This window comes from Melozone crissalis, unplaced genomic scaffold (genome assembly GCF_028551555.1).
Source record: "Melozone crissalis strain CALT ecotype California unplaced genomic scaffold, PUWL_Pcris_2 ptg000004l_1, whole genome shotgun sequence".
In the NCBI taxonomy this organism is placed as follows: Eukaryota; Metazoa; Chordata; class Aves; order Passeriformes; family Passerellidae; genus Melozone; species Melozone crissalis.
The window spans coordinates 10558683-10580089 of NW_026535782.1; the positions used below are offsets into that span (position 1 = coordinate 10558683).

A 21407-nucleotide genomic window follows, 5' to 3' on the forward strand; every position below is an offset into this window, starting at 1 on the left:
CCCGTGTACTCTTGCTGCAAATGCAGCAGCTAAACAGGCTCAGCTTCAGCCTTGCAACTGTGTTTTCACTTTCAAGGCTGTTTGTTCTTTAACTGGTGATTGTGCACATAGAGCTGACATTAAAGACTGTTGAATACAAAAGCTAATACGAGCTTCAGGCTGTCCCCAAAAGTAATTTTTAGAGACAGGTAATAAAACAGACTTGTGTAGTTCATTAGCTACACCTAACCTGACTGAATACATCACTGTCAACTCTAGTAACCTTGGACACAGAAGAGAGTGTCACACTAACCAAGATTAATGAAACTACTGAATGTTAAAAATAAAATAAGACCAGAGTTTTCAAAACTAAAACTTTTTATTGCTGAGGTGTTAAAATGCTAATGGTTTATTTTTATGCAAATAGCTTATATGAAGCATGGGAGGCTTGACAGACACTTTGAACAATTGCAGTAATAAGCAGCATCAACAGTCCCTGGCATGCAAGGCTCTGGAGGAGGTGCCATGTGACTATCTGCTGCTGTTACTGTCTTTGACCTCTTTTTTTTTTTTATATTCTAACTCTAAACTGAGAATCCTGCTCTCATTTTCTATGCAGCCTCTTTTTCCTTGCCTATAAATTAGGACTTTTAGAATAAAAACTATTTTACTTTTGTCAGTTCTTTACCTCTTCAGTTTTCTTTACCTTTTCCTTGTATTTTCTGATTGACAGGCATAGTCTATGATAAATCAAATTCAGTAACTTCTCTTAACTGCTAACAATTCTCTCTTACTCTATTTTGATAAGTATTTTTCACTCCATTCCAGGTCTTCTGAAAAACAGAAAAAAATTACAATATTGGATGACATATTTTTAACACAAAATATTATCTTAAAATAAACTTGAATTTTTATATCTCTTAATGATATGGCTTGTATAAACACCACCACAACAGTACCAAATATCATGAAGTACATAATAAACAGAATGTGAGAGTAAGGAAACAAAAAGGAAAGCAAAAAACACATCGTGTTTGCTTCTCTCTTCCTGGGAACCATTAATTCTGATTATTTATTCTGACTTTATTTTAACATATGAATTGGAGGGAGAGAAATGAAAATAATTGATAGTAAAATTAGACTTAAGAAAATTAGGTAAAAAGTCATATTTACCTGACATGAGGCAGCTTAAAAACTAAGAATTAACACCAGAGCATTGAAGAGACCTTCTGGGCTATCATGGACAATGACCTGCTACTGCATGCTTCCTGTCACAAAATTATTAAGTTTTTTGTTTGGTTTTTAATGCCTAGTTGTCTTTACCCCACTGCTTCAATGGCCACATGTCAGATCCATGCAGGATGCTTGTTTGCTCACTTTGCCCATGAGTTCCTGCCCTGTGTGATTCGCGCAAGGGAAGCACTGGTGCACTGAGAATGGGAATGTCCAAATGTCTGCTCTCATCTGTGTGACATCTTGTGCTTTCTGTTTCATGCTTCTTGACAAGTATTGGTTTGCTGTCAGTCATTCTCAGTGAAAGAGGAGCAGCTAAGGAACCACAGACAGCATTAAATTAAAGCAGCATTAAAAATCATAATTATTAGAAAAGAAAACCTTGTGGTAAATAAAGTGGATCCCTTTGTTCTACAACATATTATCTTCATAATTTTAAGATTAATATTATAAATATTATATCTATATTATAGCTATTACATTAATTATTAAGTTGTATGGTTATTTTAAATTAAGATAATTTTATTATCTTATTTTCCTTGTAATATTTTCCTTATAGAAGTGCTAAACAGAAAATCTTAAGCAGCAACACTTTATGTACACCTTAATCATAAATGATTTTTTAAATAACTCCTAAGAAGACATGATTGATTTTCTTACAACTGAAATTTACAGTGTAAATTTCTTACAAACTGTAATTTACAGCGCTACAATACCTCTGTGAACTCTGCATACTGAAAAATTAGACAATCTTCAAAGTCCCAAAATCCTACAAGTTTCATGGTAAAAAATTGCTAATGTTATTCGATAGTTCCCTGATTATTGACAAAAATGACTCACATTCCTGTGGTTCTCCAGCTACTTGAGCATGAGCAACAAGTTTCCATGGCCCAAACTTACAAAAGAGTGTATTCTCAATTTTTTTTTTAAAGAACTAGGAGTCTGAAAAAATGAATTGTCACAATCTCAAATACAGTGACAAATAAAGCCCAAATCATCAATCAAAACAACTCCAATCCTTTATCCTCTTTGCACCATCTCTTAGCAACTGTTTCCCCATTAAAATGACAGGTGTGGATTCTCCTTTGTCCTCCTTGTACTTTCCATAGATTGAGATAAGATTTTTCTGTGGTTTTTGGGTGGTGTTTTTAAATAAAGATGTGGAAATTCTTATCCTCATAGAGCTTGATGTGGACAGCAAATCCGTCCTCATAGGGCCAAGTTTGGAGGAGTGAAGGACCCAGTAATGACCATAGGAGAGGAAGACATGTAAACATCCCTAACCCATCTTAGGTTAAACCTACTTGGGACGGTTGCCAGGGAAGCTGAACAGAGAATACAATGACATCTCCCTAGAATTCACAAGGTGAAGCCCCTCATGGGGGAGAATGGCTCCAGACAGCTGAGACAAGACCAAAAACAAAGGTTAATAGGAGAGGATAAGTTGGTATCAATACATAAAATTCCATGTAAAGAGGAACAACCAAAGACTGGACATGGAAATTATTCACATTACCCCAGACCCCTCTGTAAAGGCAGACTTTAGCCACTTTAGCCCAGGAAGTGGAGACCTCCCTGGTTTGCTGACAGTGCTGCCTTGCTGCAGTGAAGACTTCAAAACAGATCAAAACAACCAAAAAACAAGTAGGGCTTGGAAGAACTGTGAAAATAAAAAGGAGAAGAGCAGCACAAAGGCAGCAGAACAGCAGCGTGATGAGAAGATATTGATATCATGGGGATTAATTAAAAATTTAAATAATATTTTAAATTATTAAAAGGAAAATAAAATTCTTATTCTGTCACCTCTCTCCGGGTAGTAAAAGCAAAAAATAGAATGGGGTGACTGCAATCAATGCACTGTTGGTTAACACATAAAAACAATTGAAAAAGATCATTAATAGTGTTAAAGTACAGCTGCTGACATTTTGTATTTTCTTTCCTGACCATCAGATATTTGATAGCACTTTCTATGCATAATCAATAAAAGATGAATAAGTAGGCAGGTAAAAATAAATTTACAGCCCCTCCCCATCAAATACCAATTCCCAAATGTTTTCTAAAAGTTTTTTAACTACATGCCATTCCAAAATATTATTTTCCAAACTTCCATTACCTTGAATTTACTCTTTTTCTACATTAAAAGTTTTAGAGGAAATAAACCTTTCAAGGAAGAGGCAAGTCATAGCAACTGAATGTTAAACAAAACTCTCAACAAGGTAACCCAAAGTTGCTAAGCTGGATGTGGACAGTAAATGTCTCCTCCATTTACATTTCATTTCTGTATTTCCTGTTACAGATATAGAGGGGGTGAGAAAGTTTGTTCTCACATAGGCAAGAACCTTTACCCATATGATCAAAAGACTGAGATTAATTTATTTGATTCTCTAGCACACATCCTCAAGACAACCTTCCCTTGCCAGGCTGCAGGACAGAGCAACTGTCTCATCTGGGACTTGACCTCCACACTTGAGTATTTCTGTTAATCGATGTGTTTGTCTTGCATTGTGCTGCCAGCAGCAACCACCTCTGAGTCATTTTCTAACACTACAGAATGTAAATGTGAAAAGAAAATCAGTAACTAAATAAAAGTGTAAGAAGTTACTCATCTGTCACTGGCAATTAGACATGAGAGCCAGAAAATCCAGAGCTATTTTGTCCTTTGTACTAGCTCTAGTTAAAATTAAGCATTCCTGAATCAGCCCACTTGCAGCGAGAAGACAGAAAGCTACTTCTGATGAACTAAAAACACTAGAAGCAAAAAAGACTTACTGTTTACAAGCAGTAAGTTTTAATAGCAGCATTTTGAAAAGGAAAAACTGAATACTTATTTTGTAGGTATCGATGGTCTATGTGCATTGCTCCCTCTAGTGTAAAAGACAGAAAATCACAACATTCCCCAAAAAAATCACTGAGATTGGTAACAAACTTTTTTAAAATAACATTATTCTCTAGTCACATTTTCCCCCTAAATATTTATACAATAATTGCTCATATTTTGATACAATAAAATACATTTTCACATAGTTTCAACTGATGATGTATTAACATTTCTATTAACAGGAAATGATCACACCAGAACTGAGCAGTGAATGTACAAACTTACACCCTGTACTTGTAACTGTAACACTCTCCAAGAAGCTGGCAAGCCAGAATGCGGTGTTCCAGTTTTTCTCTCCATTAGAATACTAATTTCCACTCTATTTTGTTTATTTATTTCTGAGTAACTATTTTAAACTTTAACCCAATCTCAAGAGCCACTGGATGATTCTGGACTTCATCACAAGAGAGTATGGGAACAGCAACTGACACTGCAGCAATCTCCTCTCGACAGGGTCTGGGAAGAATTCCTGGGAGTTTCCACTGCATAACCAAACAAAAATAAACGAGCCTTTCATGTCAGTTTCATCAGAAGAAGATGCAGAACAAGCTTATTTTAATCAGTACAGTTTTCCAGCTGATAATTCTCAGAAGTGCCTATAGGTCCTCTGTAAGATGAAGGCAGCACATCTTTCTTCTCCAAGAACTGGTGAAACCACCTCTGAACAGAAAAGTCATAAAATAAGACTCAGAAATCTGAGCAAAATTTGAAATAGAGCTTTCCCTGATGATGTGATTTTAAAAAAAGTTCAGAAATAATGAATGCTCTTTTTTGCAAAAATGAGCTCTTTTCCCCCTTGCAATGTTGCTAGCGTGCAGGCAACTGAGAACGTAGGAAGCCTTCTGAAGGATCATTTTGCAACTCTATGCTTTCATTTTTACTGGCACTTGTATTTCACAGGTATCAGCATCCTTATCATCTTCCAACTTCTGTTGTAACTGCATTTCAGCTTTCCAAGGTCCAAGACAGAAAAAAGGTCCATTTCTCTGTGCACCAAAATGAGGTTATGAATCATTAACTAGTTTTACACATACAAAATCTGAGTATATTTTGTGGAACCAGTCTGAAATAAAATCTGATGCAGTGTATTTTTTTTAATACCTTTAACAGAGTCCTCATGATGACAAGTGGTTCTACTGTCTCAACACTGCCCAAATTAAGTTCCATTCCCTTTAAAGAAGAGCATGAATATATGTCAGGTCCTTGAAGTCATTATATTAAATGCAAACCACCAGATTAAATTTTTCTACCTGATGTAGCTGTTGTGGCCATCAGAGCAGCACACTTCAGTGATGGTCCTTCCAGGGTACCTGCCATCACTGCTCTCCCATAAAGCTGTGTCTGCTGTCAAGCCTGAGAAAACTGCTTGATCATTCGTGAAGTTTGTCCAACTCATCATCCCTAATTACCAGGGTCCATCACAGGCAACTCAGCTAACTGCAATACCTCCTATGCAAAGGGCTCAGTAAGGACAATGCTGGGTGCCACAGGAGAACATTCAGCTTCTTGGCCCAGTGCCTCTGCAACAGCTCAGTCATGGAGTAAGAAAATGGGCACTGCAGCAAAATCTCAGGGGCTAAATTCAGGACAAAATTTACAGTTGAGAAAGAAATTTTATTTCAAGCTTCTATGGGGGTATTACAAACAATAGAGAATAAAAACATTAAAAACTATTTAAAAAGTAATTGTCCCTTTAAAATAAAGATTCAAGCAGGTTTAACAATGAAGTATGCTATTCAATGAAGTTTTAAAAAAAAGATTTAAAAAGTATTGGTTTTGCTGTATTTGCTAATCCTTTATAAAAAAGCTGGGCATAAATACTTCGTGCATTCGTATGCATTATTTGGTGTTTCATATTATATAACTTGGTACAGTATTTACGATATCACTGCAAAAGAGTTCAAACACAGTGCATTTATAAATAATGGAGCCATTATAAATCACATTGCAAACATACCTTGCCATTTTCATTGTTACAAATTCAGTATCTCAGTGAAGGTAGGAATAAAGTAGCTACAACAATCAATATCTTGACTTTATTTTTTTTTTTTTTAATATAAAAATGCAGTTCTGGAAACCCACCCTCCTTCTTCCCCCTGCCCAAACATAATGCTTTACTTCTTAAAAATAAAAATAAAGTACTAATTCTATATACATCACATGTACCATACAAAAATGTATCCAAAGTTTCTATTGCTACCAAAGTGTTCTAAATTAAAAGTTACATAAATCCCCTCATTGGAAACAAAAGATTACAAGTTACCAAAAAACCGAATTACACACAAACCATCGAGTTATTTTATACAATTTCCAATACATTTTTCTCCCAAAGCAAGTTGTCTTTTCATGTGCCTGTATAAAAATGCATATCAATATATTTGTCAATTTTATTTTTCATTATAAAGCAAATTAATACATTTTCTACAATAAATAAAACACAGGGAGGCACACATATCAACAAAATTAAACCAATGGGAGATAAATGGGATATGGTTTTGAAAGAAATAATGTGCTTGCAGGCTTTAAGCCAGGTTTGTTTAAAACAGTAAGAACCTTAAGTCATTTTGGGCAACAATGGAGTGTTTTTGGTGATTTGCAAGTGATGTACATAGTATAATTTTTATTGATGTCTTTCTCACAAAGTACCCTCCAAAATAATGCAACTTCCTTTCTTAAAATACATATTTGTAATTGTAAATTTACATCAATCTTAAATATGCGGTACTTTGTGCAAAGAGCAACAATTTACACAAACATTCAGAAGTCTTTTTCAGAAGCTACAGACCAAGGAAGAAATGATACAAGCAGCACCATACTGTATATGATTTAGGCAAACATATATTTGATGCCATTTTGATATTAGGCTTTAAGATCAACTAAACACCTCAAGCTGGAAGATGGTGCTTAGGTAACTTAAACTCAGAAAGAAAGAAAAGAAAAAAAGTAAAAAGCATGGAAAAAACAAAAACCAATTCCCTCCCCAACCAAATTATAAAAGGAATTAAGGAGCTACTTCTAAAATCAGAATAAGTTAAGTGTTGAATATACATTTATGTACAATTATGAACACTATGAACAAGACATTTTAACAGGTTTAGTGGAAAATCCTCCAATCTACAACACAATAAAATAATTAATCAATATGGCAATGGTGATTTAGAAGAATTGCTCAACTATTTCAAGTTTGCAGAACTCAGCCACTGAATCAACAATTAAGGGGTTGTATCTTCAATACATTCTTTTAGACAAAGAGGTTCATTAGTAGAGTTCAAGTCTCTGTGGTATTTTTCATGCCTTGCTAGAGAATCTCTGTTAGTCAATATCACTGAAGTCACTGACTGGTTCTCCATGGACTCGACTCAGGTGATTCATAGCACGATCAAAAGCAATTCTTACTGCTTTTCGTATGCTCGAGTTACGTCCTTCCATCATTTTTAACTTGTCTATGGTCTCATCTATCCCAAGGGGAACCATTTTGGATTTGGGAAGCCACTGCCTGTAAGAAAAGGGTAAAAAATAAATCTGTTAAATATAGAATAAAATCAAGAAGGTCTGTCCAAAAATGTCAAGGCTACTATGCCATGCTTCTCGTATCGCGAATCAGTTTTACCACCTTAAGCAAAACAATTAAACACCTTTTAAGACAGTGCTTACTTGCATTAAATATTTAAAGAACATGAAATATTAAGAAAATCTCTTCCATAAAACAGAGAATGTATTCAGTGGTATGTACTTAGTGATTAAGTATGAACAGAAAAAACACAGCCTAAAATACTGATGCAGTTAAAAGAATAGGCAGCAGCAACTAACAACGGACATGGCTCAAGATTCACCTGACACAGTATTGTTTCCTCTCATTCTTTCCCTTCCATTATTACAAGGAGTTTTCAGATTATGGATTTTTGCCATACATTTCAGGCATCTCGATTTGTTCCTTATGGGGAAAGCCAAGCTGGCAAAGAAGTTCTGCTTTAGCATGCTTTTACCCTGCAGTATGAAATCCCACCAGCTCTGTATTCAGGGCACTTTTCTGTTTCAAGCTCCATAAATATCTTCAAATTCTGGGCATGGAGGAGTGATAATGGAATAAGCTCTACATCCCCTTCTTCAGTTAAAGCATTCTAAATATTTACTTTAGAAGTATAAATTAAATTTATGTCATTTTCATAAAAGTTGATTGTAATCCTGTTTTCCAAAGTTACAGGCATCGAGGAAAACAAAAATTAGGTCAATCAATTAATAAAATCAATGAATATATTTAAGATAGGCTACTGTAGTCTGCAATCCCAATCCTGCAAAAAGCAGAAGCCCTCCTTTTGTATATAAACATTGGTTTGGGAGGGAAACCATTTGAAGCCAAACCAACAGGAGATCAGACAGTCAAATCTTCAAACATTTTTTTTTACATAAATAAAATTGGCTCTTGAAATATTTTTCATTTTCTTAAAGGACTCTAAACTAGAGCCCTATTGTATTGAGCACACACAGAGAAATAAAATGTGAAGAGTCAGTACAAGGACACAGACAGTATGATAACATCATGAAAAGCATCAGTCTAACCATTATCAGTTTTAATACAGATCAGAGGAAGTTTTAAGAAGGTATTTTTAAAAGAAAGCTTTGCAAGTCCTCCAGATATAAGCAGGGAAGAAGAAGAAACAAATATGAAAATCCTTAAGGGATAGACAGTGGTATCACAGAATGAAGGTGACAGATACCCTGCAAATGAATGAAAATCACAAACGGGGGTTCAAGACTACAAGAGACACAACAGAGATAGAATTACGAGTGCTAGAATAATCACAAAAGAAGAATCACTACCAAAACAAGTTGGTGGGGTCAGGGTGGAGGGGAGGAAAGGGGCTGGAAGAAGTATTGAGTCTTTTCCTGTCTATCTATGCAGAGTACCCATTAGAGACAACTTTGCACAATATTTACATGACTTAGAACCACATGCACATAGAGACTAATTAGAAAAGTTCAAGCTGCAGAGGACTCCCCAGATCAAGAAGCAATCAGAGCAATTACTAAGAAACTGACCAGGGGAAACATGCATTACATTGGCAACACAAGTAAGAGAAAAAAAATGAAAAACAAGACTGAATATGTTTAAATGCAGATGTTCTCTGCAACAAAGGCACAAGCATGCAGGATCTTATGGAATCCTGAGAAACTGAACAAAGATAATTAAGATGAAGTACCAATTAATTAAGAAAATAACTGTAAGAACAGAAAAATTATGCCAAAAAATCGAAGGGGCAGAAGAGTAAACATCAGTTATAAATATTTACAGTTAGCTTGACCTGTATGGAAACAAGGAGAGGAGAGGGACGACAGAGAACATAGAAAAGAAATAGATAGTTGGATGAAAGATACATGACAAGTTTCCCTGTCCAGGAAAAACTCACCAAAACCAAAAACAACCCTAATAACCAAAAGAAGACCAAAAAACCTTGTGTGTCTCCTCCTACCTCCCCAGAAAAACCCACCAGCCCTAAAACTGAAGACCATGGGGGAGGGAAAGAGAATGTTTTGTTGTGTGAACTATCCCCCTTCAGGCTCTACATAGCATATTGCTGATGCCAAAATAAATGGAAATAAGGAAGATTTAATGAAAAAAAAATTAGAAAAGGCTAAGTGAAAGAAAGTGTTAATAAAGCATTGAGTTGAAGAGAGGTTAAAAATTCAAAGAAAATGCACTTGAGAAGATTGGGAGAAGAAGTGTTGTAATTCAGAAAGCAATGATGAAGGATAAAGGAGATAAATGTTACACTATTACTTTTAAAAAACTTATGAAGCAATGAAGCAATTTCATCAGGTCAATAAATGAAAGTCACTTGTAAATAAAAAAGACTATCAATGACTTAAAATTTTTTTTTCCAAACTGATGACAAAAAGGTATCTTTCAGTGATGATATATACCTTGGTCCAAAAATAGACTCAAATATGCTATTTTAGCATTACAGTTTATACTTCCATAGGAATTATATCCATGGAAATATAATGTTTCAATTTTCTTCTAGACCAAAGACACAGGTTCTTAAAATTTTAAGTCATTGCACCAAACAATACATTTCAACAACATACCAACTTCTTTTGTTGTCAAAAAATAGTACTAAGAATAGTTTCTCATCTGATTTGGTCTGCATTTGTTCTCCAATTTTCAGTACATCTAGAGGTGGCACTGGTATAGTAACACCATTGTGATGGCCAGCAACACGAGGCATCTTAGGGTCAATAATCTGTAAGAGAGAAGAAAGAACAGTTCCTCATTTTTAAAATTATGTAATTCATTTTAAGAAGGTATTACAAATTAAGTTAATAAGAAATAAATAATAAACTAAACAGCCACTGGGTATAAATTGACTTTGTGTTACACACACTTTTTGACATAAGCTGAACAGGCATAGTGCAGACCTAGTGGCAGACTTGACTAAAAATACCAAAAAAAACATTTTTCACCCATATTAGTTCTTCTTAAAAGTCCCATTTGAATTCCACTTAGTACAACTTTGAGAATGACAAGCAGGTTTAGAATGAAAATGTCAAACCATGATTTCTAGAAGCTGCAACTAGCCTCAAATTTTAGGGTTTGAAATTAATATACCTTAAAGAACTAACCTATGTTAAGGTATAAGTACTTCAGTAAAATACATGCTCCATACTCAAACTCTGGAGCAAAAATTTAAAAACAAAACCAAAAAAGGTGTAACTTTCAAATATCTTGCATATCTAATTTATTGACTCAGGCAAAACATGCAGTTACAGTCACAAAGTCTTTCTAAACAAAACTTGAGGGAGAGACGCAATATGCTGCTCATGTTAAACAAACCATCCTGATGGAAAACTCCTTTGCAGGCAGCTCACAGCATTATGAAGTGCTTAGCTTCCACCCAAAGAAAGGTTTTTACTCCATGCCTGTTCCACCCATCCCCTACTCTACGAACTCCTGTTACTTTTCCACCATCCACACTGGCACCAATCTTAATCCACAGTAAACTAACTTTGGGAAATAAATGAATAGAAAGCTAATACTGTGGGGAGCTCACAGAAATCAGAAGAATTTTCTTCTCTTGACAGAGGTTTAACTCCTCAATTAACTTATCCCACTCTCAGACACACCAATGCTGACATAAAGGAGAAGGAAGAAAAGGAACTCTTTGGTCTTCATCAGTTTAAATCTAGCGCTAACATCTTTCAAGAGACAATCATCAAATTTTCAGCATCTGACCCAGGCATCTTTGAGCCACCCACTGAGGGTACTTAAACTCAAGTACTCTGATTCCACCTTCAGAGGTTTGAACCTGACCCTGTATGATTACATTTCACATTGTCTTTAGAACACACATATTAAAATTGTGATTGTCCAGACTCGTATATAAATCAAGCCAGTGTATGAACTGTTCATATAACCCCAAAAGCCTAAAGCCAAACAACTCATCAATATTTTCTCTGCAAGCTTTGATTTAAGCAGAACTGTGTCTGTTTCTCCTTTATTAACACACACATATATGTATCTCCTCTGCTTAAAAACAGCTTTAAGTATCCAGTACATCATTCACAATTGGCTGCAATCAGTCAGTTTATTCCAGCTATTGAGTTTTTTGTTTCTTGAATGAGCTGCAGCATCAAGGGTATTTTTATACTCATTTTGCAGCAGAAATAATATATAACACAGAAACAAAGACTACTGAGACAAGTATGCTGGTTTTAGCAGGGATAGAGACAATTTTCTTCAGTAGGTGGTATGGGGCTATGTTTTGGATTTGGGTTGAAAACTGCATTGACAACATAAAGATGTTTTTGTTAATGCTGAGCTGTGCTTACACAGACAAGGCCTCTTCCCCTTCTCACCCTGCCCCTCCAGTGAGGAGGCTGGGGGTGCACAAGGAGTTGGGAGGGGACACAGCTGGGGCAGCTGGCCCCAACTGACCTTAGGGATGGTCCATCCATATGGCATCATGCTCAGTACATAGAGCTGGGGGAAGAAGGAGGAAGGTAGGGACATTCAGTGTGATGGTGTTTGTATTCCCAAGTCACATGTAAAGGAGCTCTGTGTTCCTGGGGATGACTGAACACCTGCTGCTCACAGGAAATGGTGAATGAATTTGCTTTGCTTGTGTGGATGGCTTTTGCTTTCCCTATTAAACTGTCTTTATCTCAACCCAAGAGTTTTCTCACTTGCACTCTTCTGACTCCCCTCCCACCCACAGGAGGCTGCATGACACAGGAGTACTGCACATCTCCAAGGGCTGTCAGGGTAGCAAAAATTATTGACTTAAAATCTGGTACTCCAGTAGCTTTACAAACTCAGTAAAGAGGGCAGAACAAGCCACCTTTCTCCAACCTGAATGGGAATTTACCAATTACCTTAAGTCTGTGCATGATGTTTTCAGACCAGAAACAGTCACTACTGTACTTCTGGGAAGGTGGGCACTTACCAGAGCTGGGTAGGAGGGATATCCACTGCATTTGGCCCATACTACTTTTAGAGGCTCGAGAACAGATGTTGCAGCATCAGTTGAAATCCACATACTGCTATGCCCAACTTCTAAGAACAAAGAAACATAAAATTAAAATGTTCCAGAATGAAACCTCAGACAAATCTGCGGTTCTTGGTTTCCTAATCAATAGCTCATGATCCTTAGAATCTAATACTAATACCAACTTTCACACACATACCAATAAAAACAAGGTAGCATTCATAAGAGCTCTTTACATGATATTAATACTTTTTTTCCAAGCTTACAGATAAAGAACAAGAGTTTAGACACTTCTAGAAATGGCATATCTAAAACATCTTAGTTCTTAGACAGTATTTGTCAAATTCTAATAATTCTTTCCCTTTGAAAAAGCTCCAAAGAAAACATAAAATTCTGGTACTTCAAATAACAGTTTCTTTTACTGTGATGACAATCCTGTCACAGAGGTGATGATTTTCAAGATGCAATTTGCATGGTATATATTTCCAAGTGTTGGATACCTGGATATCCACACTGAGATTAGCACCTCATGACTTAGCAATACTGGTACACCTTTCTATTCTTATGCCTAAATTCTACCCTGCATTTTGATTTCCATTTATTTTTAACAAGTTTTCTTGGTCTCTCTGCCCTGCCCTGTCCTGCAGTCAAGTTCAAAAATGTCAACAGGTTTCCAGGCAGCAGCACTACTGTTTCATTTCTTCTCAAAAAGCAGGGTAATGAACAACGGAGTGTAAGTTACTGTGCACTTCTACAGAATCCTCAATTTTCTTCTCTGCTGCTCAGCAATGGATTGAAGCCTGAGACAGGCATAAGCCTTTCAGTCAACCAAAACCACAACTGGTCCCCTAGATACAGTCCAGAGACTGATCAGAAGAGTGAGTTATAACCTCAAGATGGAACTGGGGGTGGTGATCAAAGGGAGAAAAGTGATCCAGGTACCTATGCTGTAAAGGTCAGGCAGCACTTCTTGTATGGGAAACCTGGTACCAAGATACAGTTCAGGGGCTGCAGCTGCACTTTCTTTCAACAGTCAGGCAATACTTACTGCTGAGAGAAAGTGCATTTCAAATGGGCACTGCTCATTTATAATGAAAGGTGGCATGCTCATAATGTTCTATCTTGACATTACAAAAACATACCAGGAGAAAAAAGTGGTTTAAGATCTTTTAAAAGTAAAAATAGCAAGAAAAAAGTATTTAAAGTGATCACATTAAAAAAAGTTAGTTCAGTCATTCTGCACAGTAAGTTCTGTTTCTCTGCTCTGTTAGTAACAGTTTGTAAAGTATTCACATGTCAGTTAGAAAGAGCCATGAGGGTTTCAATTAATTCATCCTTTATTTACAGACTGTTTCAAAAAATATGTATGTAGAATTGTATCTGGTACATAAAAACAGTTCAAGTCCTCTTCTTCAGGACAGCTAACAAGAAAGAAAACTACACTATTCTCAGCTGCAAAGAAAATGGTATTTTAATGCTGAACAGAAAATCATACATGAGCTGACAGGATGCATGCAACCAGACTCAGAGACTTCTCAGGTGTACATACAAGTAAGAGTCTCAGAATTCTTCCTAGTTAGAATATTCCATGTAGCAGTAAGAGGTTACTAATCTAGTGCATAGGATTACTAATTTTCTTTTAAAGATCTGCGAAAGAAAACTCATCTTCTCTTTTTATTTCAAAACCTCTATCTCCTCAAGTGAGGAAAGAAAATTAATCAAAATCAGAGTCAGATGCTATTCTTTAAAAAGTCTTTAGAGTCAAAAGCAGTATTCAGTAGTTTCTGGAAGAATATCAACAACACTTTCAGACGGCTTAATGTATTTAAGCAGTAAAAATAAGAACGTCAAAATCTGTCAAATAAATGGAAAAATATTATACGCTACTATTAAGAATTCAATTATTTATAGTTACCAGCTGCAATTCTTGCTGCTTTGGCATAGTTTCCATTTTCAATGCATGAAATCAGTTCACTTCGATCTTCCAGTGTGTGTCTCCGTATCAGGGCAGGTTTACCTTTACCACACTTCGGGAGACTAAAACTACAAAAGTATTCATATTAAAATCACTACTTGATAATTAACATTGTTCACTATAAATCAAAATTTTGAACGAGAATTTACATTTCATCAGTACAGGGCAAAATCAATGGAGCAAGCTCTAAAAATATTTTGAGTAAAAAATACAAACAACATAAAAGCCAAAGTTCTGATTATTTTCAAACACAGAATTGCCTGGTTATCAGCAAAAGACAGGTCCACTGCTCCAATAGGTCTACAACACAGAAAACACAACTATTCTCTCTTTAATTTTTCACTAAAAATTTCAGTCTTTCAATTGTGAAATGTCTCTTCTCAAAATGGGAAATTTGCTTTCTACACACTTGAGTTTTCTTCAAGAAATCATAGAATGTGAACAACAATTATACTGACAATTTGATCTAGAATATCACATTTAAAATAGATGCAATAGTAAATTATCTTTGTTTCTGAAAGCCTGTTTGACATGACTGCATTAACACCTTTCCCTTAACCTGAATTAATAAAGTCCTCTTTTTCTGTCTGACAGATTTACCCTATGCTGTCCTTTATGTCCCACCCTCATAGCCCAGGACTGGAGACAGCTACCTCTCACCCAGAAATCAGTGTTCTTTCAGAAGATACACCATTGGTGATGGAGTGGCAGAAGTGTCCATTCTGACAGTCCTGCCTTTAACAGCAGACTCCATGGAGAAGTCAATAGCTGGTACAGAGTTACTATCAACACTGTAGTACCTACCCAGCAACCCACAGACTGACAACCTACAGTTCCAAGGCTATCAAACTACCTTTTTTGTGTAAAAGACTCTGCTTTGTAAGTTGCTTCTCTATTGCCTTCACAAAAATAAACACATAGATTTTTACTGTTCCAGATTAGGAACAGTAAAAAAAATTAAGCCAAGATACTGTATGTAAAAACATATCTGTACCTTTACAGAGCAAGAGAAGCACAGTCAGTTTAAAAATCTAACTGCCTGGATATGCAATAACCTGAATTCAACAGAAGAATCCCAACAATCCTGAAAGGTAACTTGGATCTGACATAACTGAGAAAACTGAAATACACTACTTTTTCCATAATTTATGCAATCCTCCAACATGGGTCACAAGCACTATAGAAAACTGATATATTTAGTCTCAAATCTGTATTTCATATTTACAGTTTTACCTTGAGTTACACAAGAGACTGTTACTAGATGAAATACTAGATTCTGATGCACAGCGGCGACGAGGCTCAACTTTTCTTCCTGGAGTATCATCTAATGCTCTCTCTTTACTTTCATCTCCAAAACCATTTGATAGACCTGCAGCATAACACAAAAAATAAACTGCATCAAACTGGAAACCATACCATTTTCATTAACAACCTTTTGTATTTACACAATGCACACAATTATTGTTTTGCTCTTCAAATATTTTGGTGTGATGAAAAAGAATGTGAATATTAACAATATATGTAATTTCAAGGAAATATTGTAACTAGGAAGTTCCTGTTGTCCAGATTTTAAAAACAGGATGAACCTTTAGGTAAGGTATAAAAAAAAAAAAGCAAGCAGAGATTGTAACATGAGAAATACTAACAGGAGTAACAAATCAGTCTTTACAGTAATGTTTCCAACCATTAAAACAATCATGCTGCAAAAGCTAAGTAGAAAAAAACCCCAAGAAAATAAAATGTTACAAATCAGGCAGATTACCAAGTCAACAAAAGGCTTATTTCAATGCAATGCTATGATCATTAAAATCCTTTTCAATCCTGGAAGTAAAGATTGATATGGATCTCTCCATGACACTATCTAATTCTTCCTGGTAGGGTTTCCATTTTAGTAAATTCAGACTGACTGACACTATGATGACTGTCTTCTGTCACCAATAATCAATAATATGTATGGTACTGTTTTTAATTAGCCTTCCCCTAACAGAAGTTTGCATACATCAAAGGAAATTACATTTCAATTTCATAATTGTAATGAAAACATTAAAAAGGCTCTTATATTACAATCCACTTATTTGATGGGCTGTTGCCAATCCTGCTCTGGGTTTGCTATACAAACAGTATTGTCTTTATTAAGCCATTTCTATACTTGATTAAAGAGACAGATGAAAAGTTTTAAGATAGCATTCTGAAGACTTTCCAGGGTGTGTGGGAGTTTATGTGGAAGTGTGGACATTAGGACTAACAAGGAATGATCCCCACAGTGACTCTAGAATATGACCAGAAATGCCCTTAGCTAAAGGCAATGGTACCAGCCTGCAGTCAGCCACTGCAAACTGTAGCCTACAAAGAGAACAACATTTTAAAACAAATTCAACTCTGGGCACGCCACTCCCAACGCAAGAAAGACCTACCCATCCCAGCCATCGTTACCACTACCAAAGACTTGAAGGCCATCATGATCATTGTACATTCAGACACAGTCAAACTAGGTTATGTAACTTCACATGCCCCTCCACAGAGCCTTTTCCTGTAAAACAATTATGGCAGAACTCCCTTTATTAATTCTTCCAGTCTGTTTGCTACAAAGACAAAGGAGGCTGATAACTAAGGAGCTTGAGCTTAGCAAGTTACTTTTTACAATCCAGTAATTTTGCAAGCATTTCCATATAGTGACTTACAGGGTTTTTCCTCTCCACCCCAGGAGACCTGCCATTTGGATTATCAACACAATTTCAGATTTTTAAGAGAAAAAGAAGCATATTTACTCAAGGTTCTGAAAGATTTACATATAAGCATTCTTTTTCATTGGCATTTAGTTTACACTGTAAATATTCATTTGAGAGTGTTTGTTTTGTAACTCCTGTATTTGCCTTTGATTTCCTACAGAAGAAAAATTATAAAGGTAGCATGGTCCTGAGTGACAAGCACCAAACTATTCATCAGTGGTATTAATCTTGTTCTCACTCTCAGCAAGTTGATAAAAATATCTGCAGATTGAGGAGGAGTTTGGTCTTAGACTGTGCTGAAACAGAGCATGCTTTATGAAAAAGTGAATAGGGGAATTTAAGTTATCACAGTACATTTCACATGACATTTGAAATGAAAAGCTAAAAAAAACCATTCTGCAAAAGACATCTCTTACGTCTCTGCAAAAATTACTTGTTATTCTTCAATATCCTGTCAGATTTATCTTTCAAGTGAGGTGTATAAACTGTTTTGTTTTCATCCTGCCACAAGCCGGAGACACATTACTCAAGTTATCACTCAGGCATTCTGCTAATGTGAAGCAGCTATCAGCAGAAACAAGTCAGATCACAGACTGCATTTTAAACAGGAAGACAGATCAAGTAATGACTGCTGCCAGAACAAGGGCACAGTTCACATTTCCAGTGGACTGTAAAAATGGAAAGAAGTACCTGTGTTAAGAGAATGTGCAAAACATTTAACCATATATAAGCCAAATGTGACCTGGATGCTTATCTCTGCATACACTGTTTTTGTACATGCACACCCAGGACAAAAGGGGCAAAATAATATTTTTATTATTTCAATCAGTTTATGACTGCGCTGTCACCAAAATGGACATTTTGGCACTCTCAGTCCCTGGCAATGGTGGCTTCTCTTTGTCATCGAGTCAGTGCCAAGAAATGGTAAGGAGTCAGTTTTCAGCAACACACTGGAAAAAGCAAGCATGTGATTGCCTGACTGCTGAAGTTAAAAAACAAGGGATACAGCAGAAACACGCAACTGTAGCAATGAAGACAGCTCTCTGAGGTGGCAGTCCAGCCCTATTCTAAGTTTAAATATAAACTGTGAGTTTCATGACTCACTTAATTCACTTCAGATTAGAGTAAAAAATGTTTTATGAATCTGTAGAATAGTTACTAACAGTGGTGTCCTGGTTTCTGCTGGGATAGAGCAAATTTTTTTTCTGAGCAGCTGTTACAGTGATGTATTTTGATTTGAAGGTTGATAACACAGTGATGTTTGAGTTGATGAGCAAGGCTGACAGTCAAGCTCTGCCAGTGAGCAGGGGCACAAGAAGCTGGGAGGGACCATGGCCAGCTGACCCAAACTGGCCAAAAGGATACTCCATACCATGGAGTGCCATGTCCCATAGATAAAATGATGGGAGTTGGCTGGGAGAGGCTGATCACAGGGCTGGGCATTGGTTAGTGGCTGCTATGCAACAGTATTGCACATCACTTGTTTCTCTTGGGTTTTATTCCTTTTTCACATTATTATTATTACTACTATTATATTTTACTTTTTTTTCAATTGTTAAACAGTTCTTATCTCATCCCAGAGGTTTTACCTTTTTCATATTCTCATCCCACTGTGAGGACCAAGGAGTGGGAAGTGAGAGAGTGGCTGGTTGGTACTTGGTTGTCAGCTGGGGTTAAACTATAGTAAGTAGGGAAAAAAACCCCACTTACATATTTTTGACAAAAAAGGAATACTAAAGTGCAAAAGAATTTAGAGCTTCCCAGACCTATTTCTTTCTTGCTTGTGGAAGTATGAAAAACAAAGAACATGCAATCTATCAGCAGGAGTGATTTTCCTGAGCACCAAGCCCCAAATGACAAGAGCTTACACCATCTATGAGACTCCAGTTTATACAGTTCATGTTTCAGAAGGTATAAGGAATAGGCATTATTTTAAGAAAGGAAAACCTCAAGGCTTATTTTAAACAAAACATACTCTTATCTAGTCATAGATGAAGTGGTTCACAGGTGACCTTGTAACTTGCCAGAAAAAATTGAGGCAATAAAACCTAAGTGTTTTATGGTAGGAGCACTGATGTGCAAAAAAAAAAAATCAGATATACTACACGATTTGGTTTCTGTTATATCATTACAAAACTATTTTCTCATGAATCATGAAACACCCAATGTCCTGTAGCTGCTACAGTAAGTGAAATTAAAGATCTCCATTTGCTTTAAGGAACTTACATTTTATAGCATCAGCAGATGTAACTAAGACGGCCAAATAAAGAAAATCCATGAGACCTAACTCATCCTGTTTGCAACTATTCCACAAGCTCATGATTTTGCTAGATCAAATGAGCTTTCTCTATAGTCATGAAGTGAAATTCTATGTCAGGTACTAAACTTCTTACACCTATTGCCTCCTCATCAATACCACTGAATGACAACTCTCCTCTTCCCCCCTAAAGTCCTAAAGATCAAACTAAAAGCCTTAAATTAGTGGTTCATTTCCTTTACTTTTCCACTCTGTTCTTAAGTTTCTTCAAAAAAACAGTCCATTCTCAAGAGGCAGAACTTAACCTTTTTCAATTAAAAAGGGAATTCTCAAACAATGAAGTCTGCTACCACTCTTAAATGCAGGGTTACTTCCATTTCTAATTTTCAGCTCAACTTCTATTTACTTGGAAAATTTACTGCCTTGCAAATCACATGCATAACACAACCATTTTGAAAATAAAGAAATGCTAACTAAGAAGAAAAAAAGTAAGGCAAAGATGATCAGCCTGATACTTTTCCACAAGTCTCACTGCCCTGAAAACTGTATTTATCAGGCAAAGTTTTAACTTCTTTTTAACAATGTCAGTTTGTTCTTAGGCTGCATTTAAAACTTTCACTGACTACCTACATCAAGCAAGTTGGAATCCTTTTGCCCATATTAAATAAATGGAATCAGGAAAAGGTAATTTCCAAAAGAGAGCAGAAGTTTGGAAAACATGACAGAGGAACAAAGCTCAGTATAGTCCAAAGAGCAGCACAGCATGTCCACGAATGTACAAAATGCTGCCCCAGAGTACAGAATTGTACATTTCAGACTGTAATACACCTTACAGTTCTGCTGAAACAAAAAGAAAGAAGCAGAACGTGCAAAAAATTATTCTAAAGCAATTAATTCTGTACTATGCGTAGCTTGATGCAAAACCAAGCACATCCAAATGTAAGATGAAGTGCTCTCCTACAACTAGACCTGAAGGGCTGAAATTCAACCACTACAAAACCTGGGAGCATTCAAACAATGACTGCACACAGTGCACCAGCACTTCTACAACACTATTTAGTCTCATTTTCAGTCACGACTTGTGCACTTACCCTGAACACTGATGTTACTCTTCAGTAAAATATATATGCAGTAGAGGAAAATGTGCATTTTTTTTAAAAACGCATTTTTTTCTGGTAGGTTTCACTTCTCCAAGGAAGATGAGACTGGTTTTTCTGGGGAAGGGAAGAGGATGGAGATGTAGCATTCTTAGCTAATCTGCTCTCACAGAACATGTTCAGGGAATAAGAATGTTGGGACTGGTAAAACTCTGCAACCAGTGTGTGTCACATAAACTACAACACGTACAACTTTGTAACTTACGGAAATGGGGCAATATATTGAGTGAAGAGCATAGTTTCATATGTGTCAAAGACTTCCTCCAAGAGTGTTCATTTCTATTTGTTTTTTGTTTTAAGGATGGCTGGTGTCTCCAACATGATCCAAATTAATTACTTCAAATGTAATTGTCTTTCTGCGTTCCAAAATGATCATTTAATTGAATTCCATTCCATGTTGAGGATAATAGAAAATAATTAGGATCCAAAGAGATAAATACCCAGCATGATATTAGTTAATATGAGAACCTGGAAGACAGTGAAAAAGTCATTAAGTCTCTCTGAAAGGAAACAGAGCTTTCAATTAAATAAGCCATCCTTACAGCAGTGTCCAGAGACAGTGAGAATGACACAAGTGTCCTATGTATTCTATCACTAAAACCTAAGGTTTCTAAAGGGACTATCTCAGTAAGTTTCACTTTGATTCAGACCTTTGTCTTGAAAAAGAAAGTACTGAAAGTCATTGAAAACACAGAATACAACCTCCATGTGCATGA

The 21407-nt window shown here is 36.1% G+C and overlaps 1 protein-coding gene across 4 annotated transcripts in view; it reads right to left on the bottom strand.

Moving 5' to 3' along the window:
- Nucleotides 1-5535: 5535 nt before the first annotated feature.
- BRD1 (bromodomain containing 1) overlaps nt 5536-21407 on the bottom strand; it is a 61427-nt gene continuing 45555 nt past the window's right edge. For 3 of the 4 annotated variants that reach the window (XM_054272155.1, XM_054272147.1, XM_054272138.1), the window contains 5 exons: nt 15782-15917; nt 14489-14616; nt 12532-12641; nt 10178-10332; nt 5536-7586 (listed from right to left, as the gene is read on the bottom strand). In XM_054272155.1, the coding sequence (XP_054128130.1) occupies nt 7403-7586; nt 10178-10332; nt 12532-12641; nt 14489-14616; nt 15782-15917 (713 nt within the window). In that variant the 3' untranslated portion in view covers nt 5536-7402. Of the gene's footprint in view, nt 7587-10177; nt 10333-12531; nt 12642-14488; nt 14617-15781; nt 15918-20951; nt 21160-21407 lie in introns of those variants that run through there. The other variant, XM_054272166.1, reaches the window with a different exon arrangement.